Below are 19604 nucleotides of genomic sequence, written 5' to 3'. Positions count from 1 at the left end.
GCACTGTTAACTATTAATGTTTTGCTTCATGCAACCATTTGCTTTGATCACATGCAGTGTTGCAGGGGAATGCTGAACAGATGGTTGCATGTAAAAAATGAAATAAGTTTACTTTGACACGTCAGTATGACAAAATAGGTACGTGACGCAAAAAGACAGCATTGTGATTAAAGACCACCAATATATTTAGGAACAGACTCACTTCCATACTGGTGTCATTACAGCGGTGAGTCCCAGCGAACCAGCCACTGGTGGAGCACTGGTCAATGTCCACGTCCTGCAGGTTCACATCCACACGGACCACACCCCTGACAGAGAGACACAAGGGAGGAAATTAGTTACAGGAAATAGTGAGGGCAAAATCATGAGAGAAGGTGGTCCAAGGGAGAAGAGATAAAATGGGAATGATATACGTTATCATTGAGGCAAATAATTAAAGTAACTAATTAAAGCTAACTTCTGTCGCCCCCACGAGGAATTCTGAGTAATTACAACACTGTCAGCACGTTGTGACAGCTCCTGGCACCTCCTGATTGGCAGGCTTCCAGGAGATGATCGCTAATTACAAACACCCATGCTGGCTGATCTCCTCAGCTATATAAGCTGCAGGAATCAGCCACTTAGGTCTCCCTTCCTTGATGTATGGTTTGTTTTGCTTTGCGTTGGTTTGGTTTGGTTTGGTTTGGATTTGCTTAGTTAGTTTTGTTTTGCACATACATTACACTCACCACTCACACAGACACAGCACCCATTACTGATTACTGACATTCATGCACCACTTAGTAACTTACTTTAAACTTTGTTTAAAGAGATCCTATTATACTACTTTTCTGGTCTTAATTTCTTGTTAAAAACTGCTATAGAGCAACCTGACACGAATCACATCACAAAAAACTATGTAGATTTTCGGGACACTCTTCCTCTTACCCTAGCGAGCACAGCAGTCTTCTTCTTTTTCTTCTTTTTGGGTTTTTTTTTTTTTTTTTTTTTTTTTTTTTTGGCGGACGGCAACCAGCTTCAGGTCGCATTACCGCCATCTACTATGTTGGAGTGTGAACCGGAGTTAACTACCCCTCTAACTAAATTCTCCCCATCAATCCTGTCACCCTCAAATATTTAAATAATTTCCCTCCCCCCTCTTCAAATAAACTTTTTAAACTAAACTCCCCAATTCCCATTTCCCTTAGTTCCCCTTTTAATGTTTCCCGTACTTGTGTGTATTCCCTGCAATCCATAATGACGTGCCTGACTGACTCCTGCTTGTTCCTGACTTGCTTGCCCGCTGAGATCATTCCTCACCTCCTCCCATGTTAACCCAGTAATATCTAGGTGCTGAACTGCTGCTTTGACAATGATTTGTATCCTCTCTGTCTTGGATTTTACCTCCATTGTAGCATTGACTACCCCTGCTATGAACGTAACTAGCTTTTTTAAGTCAACAACCACCCTCCCCTCCTTTCCTTGCTCTGTTTCATTTGCAGCCCTATCCTGATTACCTTCCCTGCTTCTCTCCTGGTGTTCTGTACTGCTTCTCTCAGCCATTCCTTCTCTCTGCCTCACCACCTTCACTGCTTCTGCGTATGTGATTTTATTTTTAACTCTAATTTGTAGTATCTCCATCTCTCTCTTCATAACTTCACATCCACTAAATGCTACACTATGATTTCCCCCACAGCTACAACATTTTGGCTGCTCCTGATTACACTGGTCATATTCATGATCCCCCCCACAATTAGCACACCTCCTCCTCCCTTTACATGCTGTGGCTATGTGGCCAAATTTTTGACATTTGTAGCACCTCATTGGCTTTGGGACGTACTCTCTAATATTGTAGCTCACATAACCTAAAGTTACATTCTTTGGTAGAGTTTCTTCTTCAAAATCTAGCACGACACCCTCACTGTCTTTCCTCTCCCCGTCTCGAGTAATCAGGATTCGACGGGCCGCTTTCAAAGTTCCTCCTCTAAGATTTGACTTGATTTCTTCCATAGAGACTCCCACTGGCACCCCCCAAATCACTCCTTTACTCCACTTACTCCCTCCTTCAACACGGCTTGAATCCACTACTTTAACCTTACCTATCTCTTTCACCCTACCAGCTCGTAGTAATTGTTCCTCAGTTTTACATATTATCATTAAATTTCCATCCCTTAAAACTTTTGCCATATGTATGTCTCCAATCTGGTTTTTTAATATGGTTGTGAGTTTTACTGGACTCATTGAGGCAACTCCTCCTTCCTCTCTAAACCTCAATATAACTTTAAACTCCACTGGCATAGGCCTTTCTCTTTGGGGTCTCTCCTCCATTTCGCTCTCCTGGCCTCCAGTACTCTTTACTTTTTTTGAGCTAGTCCCAGCAGAATTTTCTCCTCTTTTAACCTTCTTAATTACGTTAACTTGGACTGTCTCCATGCTATCGCTATCAGACTCTCCTATATCCGTATCTCCCCACTCCGGTCCATTCACAACATAGTCATGCCTATCCGCCACCACTTCCTTCAATTCACTGGTTTTCTTCATCCTTTTAAGTCCTTCACGTATCCACCTACGCCTTTGAAACATCCCTTTATACCAGGATGATCTATGACACTTGTACTTCTTTGATCCCTTTGCAAAGCGACGAGGTTCCAGTTTCTCTGGACGGTCTTCCCTCCATTGCTCAGCGCTCGTGCCAATCACCTGCACCTGCCGGCAAGGAAACACCTCTGCGTCGGTGAACGACTCATCAAGGAGCCAATTGAGTTTCTCCACACTGGAGATGTGTAACACCGTCACAGTGTGGCTTCAGCCTCAAGCACAGCAGTCTCTCTCTACACACTGCTTTGAGCTTCTCCGCCCCTCCCCCCTGCTGCAAACCCCACTCCGATGTGATTGGTTACCTTCCTTCCAGCAGCGGGAAATTTTCAGGAAGGTGGGGGCATGCAGCCGGAGCTTGCCTGAGCAGCATTACCATACATGGAAACATGACAGAAACTACACGAGTGTGACAGAAACTACCCGGAAATTTGAACAAGTTCGGCTCGACCGGCCGCCATAGTTTTTAGTGCTCTGCACAGACACCCCAGACGGTCAGCAGGGAATACGTCGAAACGCATGTACGTAATTATTTGATACTCTAGTATGGTTAAACATGACTATAAATCATTATAACAACGTTTATAGGTCACAAAAGTCGAAAAGTATCATAGGTCCTCTTTAAATAAATTATTATTTTGTTAAATTTAATCTCTGGTGTGGTTTCCTCATTGTCATTCCCTAGAGCCGGGCTGTGACATGGGGGGTCGTCAATAAGTGGTTGGATTGAGTAATTGAACAGTTTGGAGGAATCACACAGGACAGGTTGGTAGTTTGTTTGGGAGCAGCTTCTTTTAATGAGGGCTACGTCAAACTAATTTGGTAAGTATTTCAGTGATGTGTAAAACTTTTGGTAGTTAAACTGGTACTTGCTTCATCTAGCTTACTCTATAGGTATTATGATGAAGGAGTTAGGGTTTAACCTTGCATAATGGAGGAAATCAGTCTGGGCAATAATTGAAGGGATTTATTAGTCTTGGGATTAAAGGTGTGCAGTACAGGTTTTTGGGGAGGCCGGTTAGTCTTTGTTAAATCAGTTAATTTGTGCACTAGTTAGTATATTTTGGAAGCTCTTTTGTGGTTTAGTATTGTAAAGCAGGAGTGCATGGTTGGGGATTGAGCTTTGTGTCTGGAGTGGGTAATCGGCTGAGGCTAGGCTAACAGAGTTGATTGTCTGGTGAGCACATGTCTGAATTTGAACTTTCCCTGTTAGGCTTCAGTTGCGTGAGGTAAGCCTTGGGTGATCGCGCATGGATTTTATTCGTTCTGCTGTACATCCAGGTTTTAATTTAAGCAGTAGAATCAACAACTGAAACATTTCTTGGGTGCTTATTGGGATTTTTCTGAGCTCCTGCGCCAGTGTAAGGGGTGGTTTCACCAGTTTGTAAACGCTGCCATACTGAGACATACATAGAGAGTTTTGTGGAGCGGATAGGCTTAATTAACTTTGTGTGAACTTGTTTGGCATATAGCAGGGCTGTACGCTTATTTTTTTAGGTGGTAGCACTGGTGCTAGCAAGCAAAAAGATTCAGTAGCACAAAAATAAATTTGGTAGCACACAAAGTAGGCTATGATTGAAAACTTTGTCATCCTGGTCTCATTTGAGATTCACAATTAATATGATATCCTAGTGTGTGCAGTAATAATTGTAGAAAAATTAATAAGGGTGCACTGATTGCAATTTAGAAAAAATAATCTAACCTGCCAATTGCAATTTTTTGCTGATTCAGAATTATTATTATAATGTCCTTCTGTTAATTAAAACCAAACTTTAAAACATTAAACATAGCCTATTAAATAAATAAGTATACATATTGGTACAATTTAGGATACATTAAATAGGTTGTTGTGAATGTGTTGGGAGTAGCTTTTCAGTGGCCTATTTAAAACTTTGTTTAAATAGACTAGGCTACTGTTGACTGTTCGCTGCAGCTGAAGGAGTTGCCTTTCAAGCTAGAAAAAAGCGCTAACTTCCTGTTCTTACCGGCTTCGAAATAAAAGTCAACTCACGTTTGGCTAGTAACAAGCTTTTAATGTGAAGGCGCACAGGAAATGTTCTGTTTGTACACGCGCTAACTTAACTGCGGTAATGTGCCGTCTCCTTCCGGTAATTGCCGTTGAAGCCGTGAAGTTGTTATACCTAGAATCGCGCACAGGTCCCGAGCACACATCTTTCACCAGCCAAGTGGAGGGTGGACTCAATAACTTACTTGCCTAAGACTCATTTACCCGCAGTGTTAATGTAACCCTCTAAGCAGTGTTGTGCATCTCTCCTCTGTGTTTCAAAGACAGCCTCTCCTCATTATCAACCTGTCGCACGAATGCGAATGGATTCGTATTCATCATCGCACGTGATCAATTTCAGTAGCAAATGCGATCAAAACTGTCGCACTGTACAGCCCTGCATATAGGCTTGAACGTAACCGGCATTCATTTATATGAAAGAGTTTCACACTATAGCTTTACAGTAGATTGGGATAAATGATTACAAATAGGAAAGGAGAAAGACATAAAACATTTTTATAAGAAGAGCAAATTAGAGGGGGAGGATATTGAGCGATAGAAAAGAATATAGGGACAGTTGTAGAATTGAGACATAGGCGAAAGGGAAATACAGGGGTAAAGGTGACGAAATTGCATGAGGTTAGGCAAATTGTTGTGTGGGAAAGAGGAGGAGGTGGAGGCAGACTAGGCTGAGAGAAAATTAAATTAAAAAGAGCATGGAAGAGAGACGCTCAGGGGAAGTGAGGTCGAGGGTGGAGGAATCAGGGAGAGGGTGATTGGTAATAGGGAGGAAGGAAAGAAATAGATTAAAGGTGGGGAAGAGATTTAGAGCGATGGGCATGAGGGTGGACAGGAGGGGGATAAAGGTAAAAAAGAGAAGCGAGGGTGAAATCACCATAAATACTTGCACAACAAGGTTTTATTCTACTTCTTGCCAGACATTAAGGATGCCCTGACAGAAGATTGATGTATTGTTTTTGTGTAGAAAATAACCCTTTGTCTTTGCTTGTTTTTCAGATTTATCCTTATCCTTAAACAGTTTTTTCTCTTTTAACACTATAGGATAAAAGGTCATGTATCAAGTCTTGACTGGACAATATTTTGATGTTTTTTATTGGTGGTGTCAGGAACTGCCCGTGGAGTGGTCTCAGCTGTCTGAAATCTCTCTGGTAGGACCACCAGAGAAGCTGTTTCAGTGAAAAGGCTCTGATAAACAACCAGTAGACAATCTCCCAGAAATTAAACGGCAAACAGACAAAGGTCCAGACTAACTGGTGAGCATAGATGAGCATTTAGCCACTTTTTTTCACAGGAGACCAAAACCGAAGCCAGAGGAGTAAAGTGAATTTTGGAGAACCCCAAAATGGTACTCCAAATGAATGCCCATGTTCAATTCTGCTTGATGTTATGCATTACATAAAATTGTTTCTGTATTTAGCCGACCCACATTGATTTAAATGGGGTGGACAAAAAAAATTAAAAACGCCAGTCATATGACCAAACACTACAGCCTCCCAAATGGTCGTACAGTTGAATAAAAACCTTTTTTAAACAGTTTCATCCAAAACAGAACACTAGAACTTGAACGTAGGATGTATTGCACAGCTGTCGTGTCAGACTGCATGATTTTCAGCTGGGTTTACCTAATAAACTGGCTACTAAGTGTCATTTTCACTATATCACCAAACATATCTTTAAAGGCACTGGTTTAGTTGAGTTCAGTCTCTTTGAATATCTGTGGTCAAATAGTTCTGGAAAGAGCATGTGTGTGTGTGTGTGTTTCAATACAAAGTTCGTAAGAAACGGTATTAAACATTCAGTTTGTTCTCTGCCTTCTGGCGTGGTGTATTACCACCAACGCGAGAAATTTTCTCTCTCCGTCTGTAGACCCAAATATCTCTGCAAGACGTTGGTGCAGTTTGAACGTTCAATACAACATGCTGGCCTATGCAGCAGTGAGCCATCACAGCTCCACACTGTGTGAAGTGAATAAGGTGAAACACTGTTCAGGGATGTGACTGCCATACAGCAACCAAGTCAGCTCAACAATCTCTAATTCCACCATCCTACAGGCGCAACAACATTCAAATGAACATTCTCTCTCTCTCTCTCTCGCTCTCCCTCTCTCTCTCTCTCTCTCTCTCTCGGTGGCGCTGGAAATTGGAACAAACAACCATGGAGACAGGCTTTGGCCAAGTACACTCCTCAGTTACGCAGCCAGACCCAAATAGAGGGAGATAACCAGGTTGATAAATCTGACTGAAATAAAAACTTGTTTTACAGTTTTGCAGGTAGGTTTGGTCAAAGTAAGGGCACACATTAGAATTTTGATAATCGGAGGATAATGCTTACAGGATCAACAAAGTCATAATAATTCATCTTGGGGGGGGGGGGTGGGCATGATCACTGACCAACCAACATGGCCACCCTGCAAGAGTTTGCTAGTAGCTTGGGAATTGAACATCAGAATTTTGACCTACTATACTTTCAAATTCAAAAGTCAATATTAGTGTCTCATGGTTTTGACTTACTATCTCATACATGACTCTGTTGCAGCATAAACATGTTACAATTTTCTTAATTCAGTTTCTTATGTGCTTTGTTGAATGTATTGTGTTGTCACCTATTTTATTATTGCAGTTGTCTTTTTTGTTTATTTTTTTAATTAAGTGATAGTATTATTCCAGCTCTGATTGACAGATGTCAAAATGTTACAGAGTGGTTGCAACTTTTAGCCAGCTAGCCCAGCCTGAAGTAAACACATCACCTTTTACAGTCGTACTCAAAGTAAACCAATCAGTGTCCTGCTCTGCATTAGGCTTGGGACAGTCTCTCTCTGCCTCCCCACATCACGATTCTGCTTTGAATCTGCAGCTGTCATTTACATTTTGATTAGATTTACTAAAACGAATGGCCTCTCTTTATGCATGCTGAGTTTGAAATTCGGCCTGGCAGGACAGTGAGAGAGGGGGGAAAGAGATGAGAGGGAGGGTGCTTAGAGGTAAAGAGTAAAACGACATGGTGGAATTGACTCCATCATTGAGAGCCAACCAATTTTCGATTTTTAGAAATGTCATCACAGGACTGAGATGAGTGGAAGAACCCATGGAAAAGTTGAACACAACTAATTACACTCCAAGAGGCAGAGTGAGGAGGAAGACAGCATGCATCCGGTAGTGTGGGTGCATCCTCAATTACGGAGTGTATCTTTCTGTATGACCCACTTTGTTCTTTAAAAAACACTTCATTGTTGTTTACCCTCCTACCTTGGCTCCCTCTGCCGACATCAATACTGTTGCAGGCAAGTGCCAAAGTGCTTCACTTTAGGCATGAAAGTTCATTCTTGATTTTATATATATATATATATATATATATATATATATATATATATATATATATATATATATATATATAACCAATCAACGTGCATTGATTAGGGTGATTTTTTTAATCGTGGAGAGAATTGGAGAATCTCCTTGTGTCAGTTGCCCTAAGCGTCCGTTATATTAAGGTTCATTAAATATATTCAGTGAATGAATTCATAAGCAATCAACTGGCTATTCAAGCTCAACCAATATATATATATATATATATATATATATATATATATATATATATATATATATATATATATATATATATATACTGACACAAGGAGATTCTCCAATTCTCTCCACGATTAAAAAAATCACCCTAATCAATGCACGTTGATTGGTTTTAGATGATTGGCAATATGTCAAACGGACAATAGGTCATCTTGGGATACAAACAGAGCAACATAGCCAGAAATGTGAGCTAGTGCAGCTCAAAAGTAAAGTGTGTATCTTATAAAGTGGAGAGATTCACTATTTTTCAGTTCCGATACGATTCCGCTATCTAGGTTTGGGATATCCTATATCACATTTACTATATAAAAATGTGTTGCCGGTGATTATAGGCTATGTGTAACGCTATAAAGGCTTAAGCAACTCAGCAGTTCTTATTTAAAAGAGAAAAAATATATATACAAAAAATCTAAAAAATATATAAATTCAAACTCATTTATTTGAACTGCTTTGAACTGTTTCAATACAGAAAATGAGAATGTCAGCTTCTTCACAAGGCATTGAAAGTGTAGAGAAAATATTTAAATTCACGTGCAAGAATGTCTGAAGAAATAAATATCCACAAAACAAAACGCCCTATAACATAAGCTACTCGGGAAAAAAAACACCATTGATCTGGAACTCGGAAAAGGAAAAGAAAATCAGTATTTCTGCTCTCTCTCTCTCTCTCTCTGCTGTCCGTCTGTTCCTCTTAAAATGAAATTGTAATCACATTTAAAAAGAAACAGAAAATGGCATTTGGTTTGGTACGTGGATCGGTGGCGTCGGTCCGATATCTGATTCTGACATGACATCCATATCAGATGCAAAACCCAATATTGGATCGGATCGGGCCCACCCCTAGTATACAGTACACAGTTTATTATGTAAGCTAAAATTGAACACAACGATGATTTTGATCAAATTGACTCCATGGTAACTCAATACGGGGTAGGATTAAATAAGTGTATACTTCTTCCTGCTCCTTTTTAGGCATATCTCAGCAATACAGATAATTTGTTTTCTTTTTTTCTTTTTTTTTTGTGAAAACATAATTTTTGTTTATTGTATTTCCATGCTTTTCATTTTGTTTTGTATGTTTGATATGTCTGAAATAAATTGAATCAAATCAAATCAAAATACAGAACTCTTCTTTGCCACACGCAGACCCTACCCAGCGCCAGCAATGGCCACAGTACAACTCCCGGGAAAAAAAAGTCCAAAGCCGCCCCTGGCTTGGTGTAGTGAGTGTCCCTGGAGCAGGTAGTGATGCAGCATTAAGCTCAGGGACACGTCAACAGGCTTGCCAGACGGAGGCCCAAAATCACAAGCACGACACAGAGTGCTGCAGAAAAAAAAAAAACACTGAGCAACATTTGTGTATCATCCAAATAAAAACTCACCCACAGTCATTTGTTTTTCTGTTTATTCTCCAGTTGCAGTTAAGGTAGGTTTTACTAAACATTTAGCTGGAGGTGTAAGTATCTGTGGGAGTGTGGTGGTGGTACGAATGTGGCTCTGAAAATTGGGATTGTATTTGGCACCGAGGAAGAATCCTCTCTCTTATCTTAACAGGTTTTTCCCGAACATACCCTACATAAGTGAGTGAAAGAGTAGAGTAACAACAGCTAAGAGCGACAACAATACACACTGCACCCTGTGGCCCTGAGCTTGTGTGTGTGTGTGTGTGTGTGTGTGTGTGTGTGTGTGTGTGTGTGTGTGTGTGTGTGTGTGTGTGATAGCAAAAAGATGGACATGTTTGTGTGTGTGATATGTTTCTGACTAGACGGATGTAAGGGTTTTGGTGCACTTGGGAGTTAGAGTGTCTTCCTATCGCAGTTTGTGATCTTTCATTGTTTATTCATGATTTAATTGATCTTTTCCAGACGCTTTTGGAATGGAGCCTTGAAATATGAGATCCTTGGGTAATTTCATCAAACTAACTGCTGCCCACACACACACACACACACACACACACACACACACACACACACACACACACACACACACACACACACACACACACACACACACACACACACACACACACACACAAATGTAAGTTGTGTCGTTCCCTTCACCAACAAACACACAGTGCAAAGCCTGCAGTGTTCATTAGATGGTGGGATGCAGCGGCAGAGATGCACAGCTGTGCTTTGACAGGCGAGCATTTTAAATGAGAAAGGTCTACCTTAGTCTGTGAAGCCTCTTTTAGCACCATCTGTTTCTTACATCAAGGATGCAATTGATCAGGATCCATATTTACATTAAGTCTTCCTTACAGTGCATTAGGGTAAATCAAATTTAGGGTACGTATTTGTGTTGATTGATTGATAGTCGTTTCCCCTTTTTCAAGTATACAGTGTATTTACATACAGTACATGTAATATGAAAATGTTTTACTTCATTTTGAGGACATGTTTTGACTCTTCCTCTCTCTCTCTCTCTCACACACACCCACACACACACACACACACACACACACACACACACACACACACACACACACACACACACACACACACACACACACACACACACACACACACACACACACACACACACACACACACACACACACACTTCCCTCACAGGAAAACCAGATCTCTGGAACACTGAAGTTAAAAAGCTACCTGAAACTTTCACTGTTGTTGTTTACAGCAGCAGGGCACACAGTTTTGTACAGAAATATTCTAGTCCTGTGTTTGGTTCCAGGTGTTCCAAATTTTTTATTTTTTTATTTATGATGATATAATTATTAAAAACTAAGAATTACATGTAAAGTACATTTATTTTGTAAACTGGCTAAAGCTCTGCAAATGTCAACAAATCCCCCTTCCCTTGGAATTGCATAGTGCACCTTTAAAACCATTGTCACCCTCAAACAGCACTGAGGACTTATCCCAAAGCAAGGACCTTTTCTTCACTTTCCAAAAATGAACTCACTCCTAAGATATAAAACTGAAATTGGTACTCACAAAAATAGTTGAAGAAGTACACACACACACACACACACACACACACACACACACACATGCTCACGCGCACGCACGCACGCACGCGCGCACACACACACACACACACACACACACACACACACAACACTGTTCCTCTCACCTGAACTCTGGAGCCGAGTTGCTCTTTAGTCCGTAGAAGCCAGCAGACAAGGTGAGCAGCCAATGGGGCACGAACGCCCCGTGTTCACACTCCAGGTAGGGCGCCGACCACTTGATCTGGTTTTTGTCCAGAAGGTAAGTTCCACTCTTGGCGCCCGCCGCTGCCTCCTGCACTCTCCTGTGCATGTTTAGTTGTCTCCTCCCGTCCCTGAATTCGTGGAACCAGTCGGACTCCGGGCCCCGGCTCTTGAGTTGGCGGTGCGCTGAGCTGGACAAGTCCCGCAGCACCACCTCCTCTCTCTCGGTTCTTGTCGCCTGGAGGAAAACGTGGGGACCCGGCGTGGGCCCGTTAAAGGTCACTACAGCCCGGTGGATTTTGGGGTCCCCCTCGAGGATGCTCTGGACCAACGCGTGGTACCAGTGGATGTCCCTCCTTAGGGTTTGCTCGCGGGACCTGTTGGCCTGCAGAATCATGTTGAGGAAGTTTGTAGCGTGCGTAACGGTGTCCAAGATGCTGTGCAGGGAGTAGTGGGAGGCGACGTGCAGGCCGCCTCGCAGGCTGCTCAGCTCGTACCTCCGGGAACAGTTGACGTGCCTGAGCGCCGAGGAGTCCCCGGTGTGCAGGAAAGCGGTCACCACCCTAGGCAGGTCCTCCTCGATCTTGTGCGCCACCACCGCGCGCTCTGTGGCCGGTAGGAGCGGGTGGTAAGTCGGCTGGTGATGGGGCGGCTCCCTGTTGATGTTTTGGGTGCTGAAGACTGGTGGCGGGTTCTTCTCTTCACGCTCACCATCCGACCACTCCACGTAACCGTAGTTTGTGCCCAAAACGAGCGCTGTTTGTAGAAGCAGCGGGACGATCAGGAGAGCCATGTCGCTCCTATTTCTTTTTTCACGGGCGCAGAGAAGAAACCGTTTGCACTTTGCAAAGTGTGGCGTGCATAATAACCAAAGCCACTTTCGTTCTCCCACTGCTCCACTGAATTAGAAACACTTTAAAAGGAACACACACCACCAGATACTGTCCTAGAATCCATCCCCATGATCAAACAGAAAAAAACGAATAAGGGCTTTCCACTTGTTATCCTTTTGTTTTCATTGTCTTCTTCTTGCGTTTTTACGGTGCCACTGTCTCGTCCAAACAGCCGTCCAGCAAGCACCCCACCCAGCCTCCTAACTCGTGTGGGGAAAACAACCCTGTCTCCTCAGCAGTCCGCGATCCATGCATTCATACGAGGCGACGTTACGACCGAGTGCCAGCCGTCTGTTCCCACTCCGTGTGGAAGAAATCCATGTGAGAGAGGAGCAGGACGACGAGGAACGGAGCGAAATTGTTCTTGAAGTTCTGTCCCTCCCAATGACAACCCTCACAGTAACAGGCCACCTGGAGTGTCGCCCACCGGTGCGTGTGGTTGTTTGTCACTGCCAGTCTGCCGGAGGTGGGCGGGGCGTGGGAAAGACATGCAGGAGCTTTCCGGTAATGAAAGAAGCGCGCCCGTATAGGAAAAAAAGCGAGGGTGATGTGATGATGATGGTGATGATGAAGTGGACAGGGGAGCCTCCTGTCAATTATACTGAGTCTAAAATTAGAATACGATAATGATGTGTGAATGAGGGAGGGACCAAACAGACAAACATGTACATGCAGGTATGTTGCTGTAGGACTTATTGCCCTAATGTATGACAGCTGAACAGTACACGTATATGATTGTAAAATATTTCATTCCAAAACCATTAGGTCTACAGTTTCTAAACCGCATACAGACATTTAAAAAAAATTACTAACTGCATTGCCACTGTAGGCAATCATTCTGATATATCTCACGTTTTCACTCCAACATGAAATACTGGCTTTAGTACAGTATTGTATCATCCCAATTGTTCATATACTGTCACTTCCCTTGTTGGTTTATCCAGATTTGTGATTAATTTGTGGTACTGTGGTTTACCATATGCGCCATGCATGCATGCATGCACACACACACACACACACACACACACACACACACACACACACACACACACACACACACACACACACACACACACACACACAACACACACACAATAATGGTGTGCACCTTACATGAAACAAGTAGCACAAGCTGTAAACAAAGCACTAAACTATTACCGTTCAGGAGAGATATTAAGCCAGCACTGCAGTGTATAGGCCTACTGTGTATTGGCCTTTTTGTCTTTAATTACTGGTGGTCAGATGGAGAAGCTAGAGTAAATATGTCAGTGACTGGTGCTGTAGATGCTGTAAGGTTCAGGCTGTTGTTTCTCAGGTGTAGATAGGTCCAGAGGTCGAGGCAATACCATTACAAATCTGTAGCAAGTGCTATATGGCTGCAGTATTATGACGATTTGTATGCCCCAGGCCAACAAGGGTCAGAGCCAGTGGCGGCTCCTGACAATAATCTCAGGGGGGGCAATTGTTGCCATGATGGGAAATATGACCCAAAATTAACCTAAATCAGATAGCATATGACAATGTCATATTGCATTTAACTGTTTGTTTTTCCTGTTCATCTGGCATAACCACTCTGGCAACATTAGACAAGCATTGCACTGTACAGTATTTTTGGAAATTAAGTTAGTTAATTTCTTGAATAAAATTATTTTAGCTCTAAAATGATTTAATTATCCGGCTGTGGCCATCACAGATAACTTGTCATCTACCAGTGTGCGCCTCAGATAGGCTTCCTTTAAAAGTTAGGAGACAAAAATGGATGCTGGCATAGCATGTGCAACATTAACAGTGCTAATCATCACATTGGTTTGGGTTACTACTGTCTACAGCACTTGGTAGGCGGGTTTATGTCAGACGGTGAAAGCAGCTGTCAGCTAAACGACGATCAACAGCTGATCGCCGTTCAATAGCCGATCAGCTGTTGAACGGCGCTGGCTCGTATATGCAGATTGATGTTTAATGTTTGTTTTACCTTTTCTGAGAGATGATGCATAGGGGTGACACCCAAAGTTATCCATGCGGTCTCTGTGCTGCCATCAGGATGGATAAAAAGCCAGTATACAGTCCATATCATCATGCAGCGGCAGCAGGACAGAGCGTTAGCGCATTAGCATCCTGCTAGCCTCGTTAGCCGTTCAAACGAGCCCCGTGAAAATCCGCTTTAATAAGATCCCCCAATCCATCTTGGTAGATACTTGCTTGATGGTTACATTTTGTCTGGGAAAGACCTAGTCCGAGTCCGATCAAGTAAGTAGCTTGCCAGCCTAGCCTGAGTTGATATAAAGTTGTGTTGGTCTTGAATATGACCGCTCTGGGCTGCATACTGGACATGTGACTGTATCAGTCACTGTAATTGGTTTATTGTTTACTGTACGTATGACGACAACACGTTAGGGCGAGCACCCCCGGAACCCATAGAGATTGCATTGCGAGCAGGGCCCCAGGACACTGCCTTTTCCGAGCAACCAGCATGGACTAGTGGCCAACCCATTAGTACTGCATGCTGTGAATGGGAGCTTATTTTCCATGAAAGCCCTAAGGCAGATTTTCCCGTCCACACCAATACAAGCGGCGAACAAGATTGTGTCGCCGCAAAATTTTTCTGGATATCAATCATAGGCTCAAACTTATCTTTAGACCATATACTATTAAACCTGAAGTTTTTTCATTTCAAAACGCCACATCAAGCGTTTTATTAGCCCAACGGCTTTTAACGGCTTTCAGTTTGTTTTCGAGGGAGGAGGAGGGAGTGGGCAGCCCGCTACGCTTGCCGCCCGTTGCCGCCCCCTCTTTCTTGATAGGTCGATGGCGCCACTACGTCATACACTCGGGCGTGCCAGGGCTCTCATGAAAGCAATATGGCAGCTTCCTTGTTGCTTCTCTGCGCCAATGAGAAGCTTTCATAGGAATGAATGAGCGCCATTTTTCAATACGGTGTCCATTTCTTTATATGTCCATGATTGCGAGGCTTGCAGTTTGAAAAAAAAAAGTTTTACATTGATGTCTATGAGAGCGCTGGGGGCGATTTTCAACCAGCCCGACATCGCCCCAGAGTGACGGTACAGAGCACAGACGCTGATTGTACAATGATATTCAGACTTAGATGCAGGTAAAAACTGTATTGAAATCATAAATTATGATTATTAATACAAAAAAAAAAAAAAAAAAACATCATTATTATTCATTATTATATTTTCGTTTTTTGCTGATATGGCTCAAGGAGGGCGGCGCCCTATCGCCCTCTATGGGCGAGCCGCCACTGGTCAGAGCCCTGTTAGACAAGCATAGTGAAACAGTACATGAAACTGAATACTGAAAACCAATATCAGCAGTTATAAAACTGACTGTAAAGATACAGCGCCCCCTTTAGGAAAATCACAGTTCATCAAGATAGCGCTGTAGCCTAAGTTAGCGAGCCAGATATAACTTTTTCAATTCACTCGTGCAAAAATACTTGCCATTCTTCGGATCATTTCAACTCACCACAATCAACAAATTGTTTGTTATTGCGGTTCACGATACAATCGTATATCGTCCCATCCCTACCGGTACACATAGACACAGTTAAACACACACAACCTGCACATACAATCGAATGTGAGAAAAATGTGCACAAAGGAAGTCATGATGAGCATTCTACTCTCTCATACTTCATGAGTCTGTCTGTTCATTTTAAAAACACACACAAACATGGAAGCACTGTATTTGTTCTTCTTGTTTTGTTCATGTATCCACCTTTCTCTGTCTCTGACACTCTCCAGGGTTCATCAGGAGTTAGTTAGCCCCCGGACTGTAAACGCACTGCGCAGCTCGCCCGGGGTGACTCGCAGGCCGTTGCCATGGCAGTGGAAGGTGACGACCGCAGCCCCGAGCTCTCCCTTTGCGGCACACACTTTAACATCAATATGTAGCCTACCTTATGTGGTTAAACGTGTAATGATGCATGCCAGAGATGAAGAAGGCTATTCATAGGCAGACAATTAACTGCTGGTAGAACTGACAATAACCAACAACGGAAACAGCCTCAAGGCCTTATAAAAAAAAAGGGCTGCCTCATTGGTGAAGTAGGTTGGGAGAGAGATGGCAACTAGAAAAGAGGGAGCATCAGAGGCAAAGGGGAATTTTATCTTCTTCTACAAGCTGTACTGGCTCCCCTGTCCTGATGAATATTTGATGGGCATTTGCTGCTTCATCTGCATGCTTCACAACTTGAGAGTCCGTACAACAGTCACAGTGCTGTAGCAGCCCCTTCTTTCACCCACGCTCCCTGATCTCCCAGAGGCTCCTTTAGATTCCCCTTAAGAAGAGAGCAAAGAAAGGAAAACGGTATTTCCTTTGCTTTTGCTTTTTTCTCCCCTTTTTCTGTGCATGCAGGAGTCTGCTTTGCTACCGCACCTAGGCCTACTGTATGCAGGGAGCTGTGTTCCAACTAAAACAAACAGAGTTGCTGTCAGTTAGGAAGGTGTCCATGGGCTCCGTAGAAACATTTGAAAATCTATAATCAAACACTAGCTGGAGGGGCACCGGAAAAGACACCATCAATCGTTCCTTTACAATCTGTGTGGAAGTGTGAGTGTCATGAACAATGCCGTTTAGGTGTGTCTGTTACAGTTACACTTTACTGTCATAACAGCATCTTTGGATAATTAAAGATTCGGTTTCAACTGCAGCTCTCCATCTGTGCTGCAATGTGGAGGTTGTCAACAACATCAAAGCTCTATAAGTGTGAAATATGTTTACTCTGGTTGCTGTGCAGCTGCTGGGAGTACAGCAAGAATGTTTTAAACCCACAGTTAGTAACTTAGTTTGATCTGAGTATGACATGGTGGTGATGGATATGGCTACTCCTGTCACGTCATTTGGGGTATCATCAGATATTTTATCTTTGTATTATTTTTAGGGCTGTCAAATTAACGGGTTAATTTCGATAAATTAATCACAGAAAAATTAACGCGATTAAAAAAATTAACGCAGATTAATCGCACTTCTATATTGCCCTTTGACCCAGTGCAAAAGAGGTGAGACGATAGCGGAGCTGCACCTGTAGTTTGCGCACACGCCCCGCACGGGATTAAAGAGTAAAGAAAGAAGCAGGGGAAAGGGCCCAAGGGCTCTATGGATGTGTTATGGGCTGCTCCGGGCAAATAAGCATGAAGGTATAGGAATACGTCTTATGTTATTCTCCGCTGTGTCTGTGCATTGATTTAGTGGGTGCCTAATTAACAATGTAGGTTCAAAACAGTATCTCTCAATCTTCCTCCGTGTCTCAATTTTGTTTGCTAGCTGCGATCATCTCCAGCAAACGGACACCCGCCCCCTCTCATTCTTCCTAGCATATGCCTGTCTTTTTTCCTCCTTTGTGTGTGTGTGTGTGTGTGTGTGTGTGTGTGTGTGTCAATATTTTTGGCTATGAGTAGGACGATGTTCAATGAGTCGGCATAGGCTATGTGCACCTGTGTGGCAGTGCAGCGCTGTCTGTTATGGGAGATAGACAGTCGTCATTTAGCCTGCTTGTTTTTTTGTGTTTTTTTTTCCGGCGCTAGTAGTTCCTAAATTAATTTCATGTAGGAACCTGGCTGAGGGGAGGAGACAGAAGTTACGAGAGAGAGAGAGAGAGAGAGAGAGAGAGAGAGAGAGAGAGAGAGAGAGAGAGAGAGAGAGAGAGAAACGAACGGTAGCCTATTAGTTGTTTATAAACAGGCATAGAAGTGTCATATAAGTATCCGATTAATTTAGATTAATTAATCACAGAGCCTGTAATTAATTAGATTATTTTTTTAATCGCTTAACAGCCCTAATTATTTTGTAGATCAAGCTCTGTTGCTTGGACTAAAAATCCACTGGTTTTGTGGTGTACAACAGAAATAGGCCACCGAGATTCAAGATTTTATACAGGGTTCAAAATGATGATTCTTTTTATTCCGTAACTTTAGTTTGTATATCTCCCCCAGTTGAATAAGCCACTCTGCTGAATGTCACTGCTCTGGCTGCCAGATCAATTGCCATTGCTGGCTCAAGATGAGAACTGTAACTATTTTAATTTCCCATGATGCACTGCCAAAGAAAGCACAGTTTATCAACCTATGCTGGGGAGTCAACCTATTTTACCTTCAAATAGTTCAGCCCAATGTTCCAAATGAAAGGTGTAAGCATGTAGCTTTAAGCATTGCACCAAAGATCTATAGACACGTGTTTCCCTTTCTAATGGTCAGCAAAATCTAGAAATTGAATTCACTCCAACTTCGGAGCATCCTTGGCAGTAAACCTTTTTAGTTGTTATAAGGAAAACTCAGTCACAGAAAGGAGCAAACACTGGTCCTACTTACTGTGCAGCTACAGCACTAGGCCACTCTGTCACAGGCAGAGAGAGAAACCAAATCAGCCGTAACATCTGCAAACACGTAGAGGAAATATTGATTTGTGCTGTTGAATTTGGAGTCAGAAAAGACAAACGCAAACATGATAATCATCTAATCCTGCTGCTTACTCTCGCTGTTAGAGAGAAGCCTATGTCTTTATTCAAAAACATGAATGAGAAGAAGTCCGGGGTGTCTCTATAGGAGTTTGCCTTTTTGTTCTCGTTATATTTTACGTAGTTTTCAACAGTTTCCTCTGAACCAAAAATATAAAATGTCCATTGTTGCTATTGTTGAAGCATATGTTGCAGTCCCTGCTGCACTGATAGCACCCAGCTGTGAGTACTTTGTAAACCAGGTACGTATAAATACAGTTTACGTCTAATTCTGCAACAGCATGGGGAGGCTTAATTGAACCATATGATTAATTCAATTACAGCCGTATCACGCCACTTCTCCTTGATAAACAATATTGCACAGGTGGGTTATAATTAGAGAACAGATGTTTCCACAGAGCGCCTGAGTGCTTTTGTTGTCAATAGGGGCCAACTGGCACTGGTTGTTAAAGGACAATATCAATCTATATATGCATAGACGTAGGCAGTTGTGCGAAAAAATGCTTTAATTCAGCTTGTATAAACTTGTGCTGTTATGAACTGTAGTGACATATTATAGTTATGAGCAGCAGGTAGGACAAAATATTGTTTGATCCTTATCATGCTGAGTGAAAATAGCCTAATCACAACCACAACTGAAGGCCCCGGTGTGTGTGTGTGTGTGTGTGTGTGTGTGTGTGTGTGTGTGTGTGTGTGTGTGTGTGTGTGTGTGTGTGTGTGTGTCAGTGCCTGTGCATAAGTTCTGCAAGACATTGTAGTTATCTATCAAGGTGTGACATGACAGCCTCATCTACTGTACATTATACAGTACTCTAATGTGTGAAATTCCCATCTGGCTGCACACATACTCCTATCTGAGCCGTCTCGGAAATCACCCCAGCAC

The 19604-nt window shown here is 42.6% G+C and overlaps 1 protein-coding gene across 1 annotated transcript in view; it reads right to left on the bottom strand.

The window, feature by feature from the left end:
- Window positions 1–12149, bottom strand: part of gpr158b (G protein-coupled receptor 158b) — a gene marked incomplete at both ends in the record, with an annotated part of 75108 nt that extends 62959 nt beyond the window's left edge. Inside the window, 2 exons of the mRNA XM_080033655.1 lie at window positions 203–308; window positions 11281–12149. Of these exons, the coding sequence (XP_079889781.1) occupies window positions 203–308; window positions 11281–12149 (975 nt within the window). The remainder of the gene's footprint in view (window positions 1–202; window positions 309–11280) is intronic.
- Between the last annotated feature and the right edge of the window lie 7455 nt (window positions 12150–19604).

Source organism: Ammodytes marinus, assembly GCF_949987685.1.
Source record: "Ammodytes marinus genome assembly, chromosome: 9".
NCBI lineage: Eukaryota > Metazoa > Chordata > Actinopteri > Uranoscopiformes > Ammodytidae > Ammodytes > Ammodytes marinus.
The sequence above is the reverse complement of the archived record's forward strand: the minus strand, read 5'-3'. Positions and strand labels throughout refer to the sequence as shown.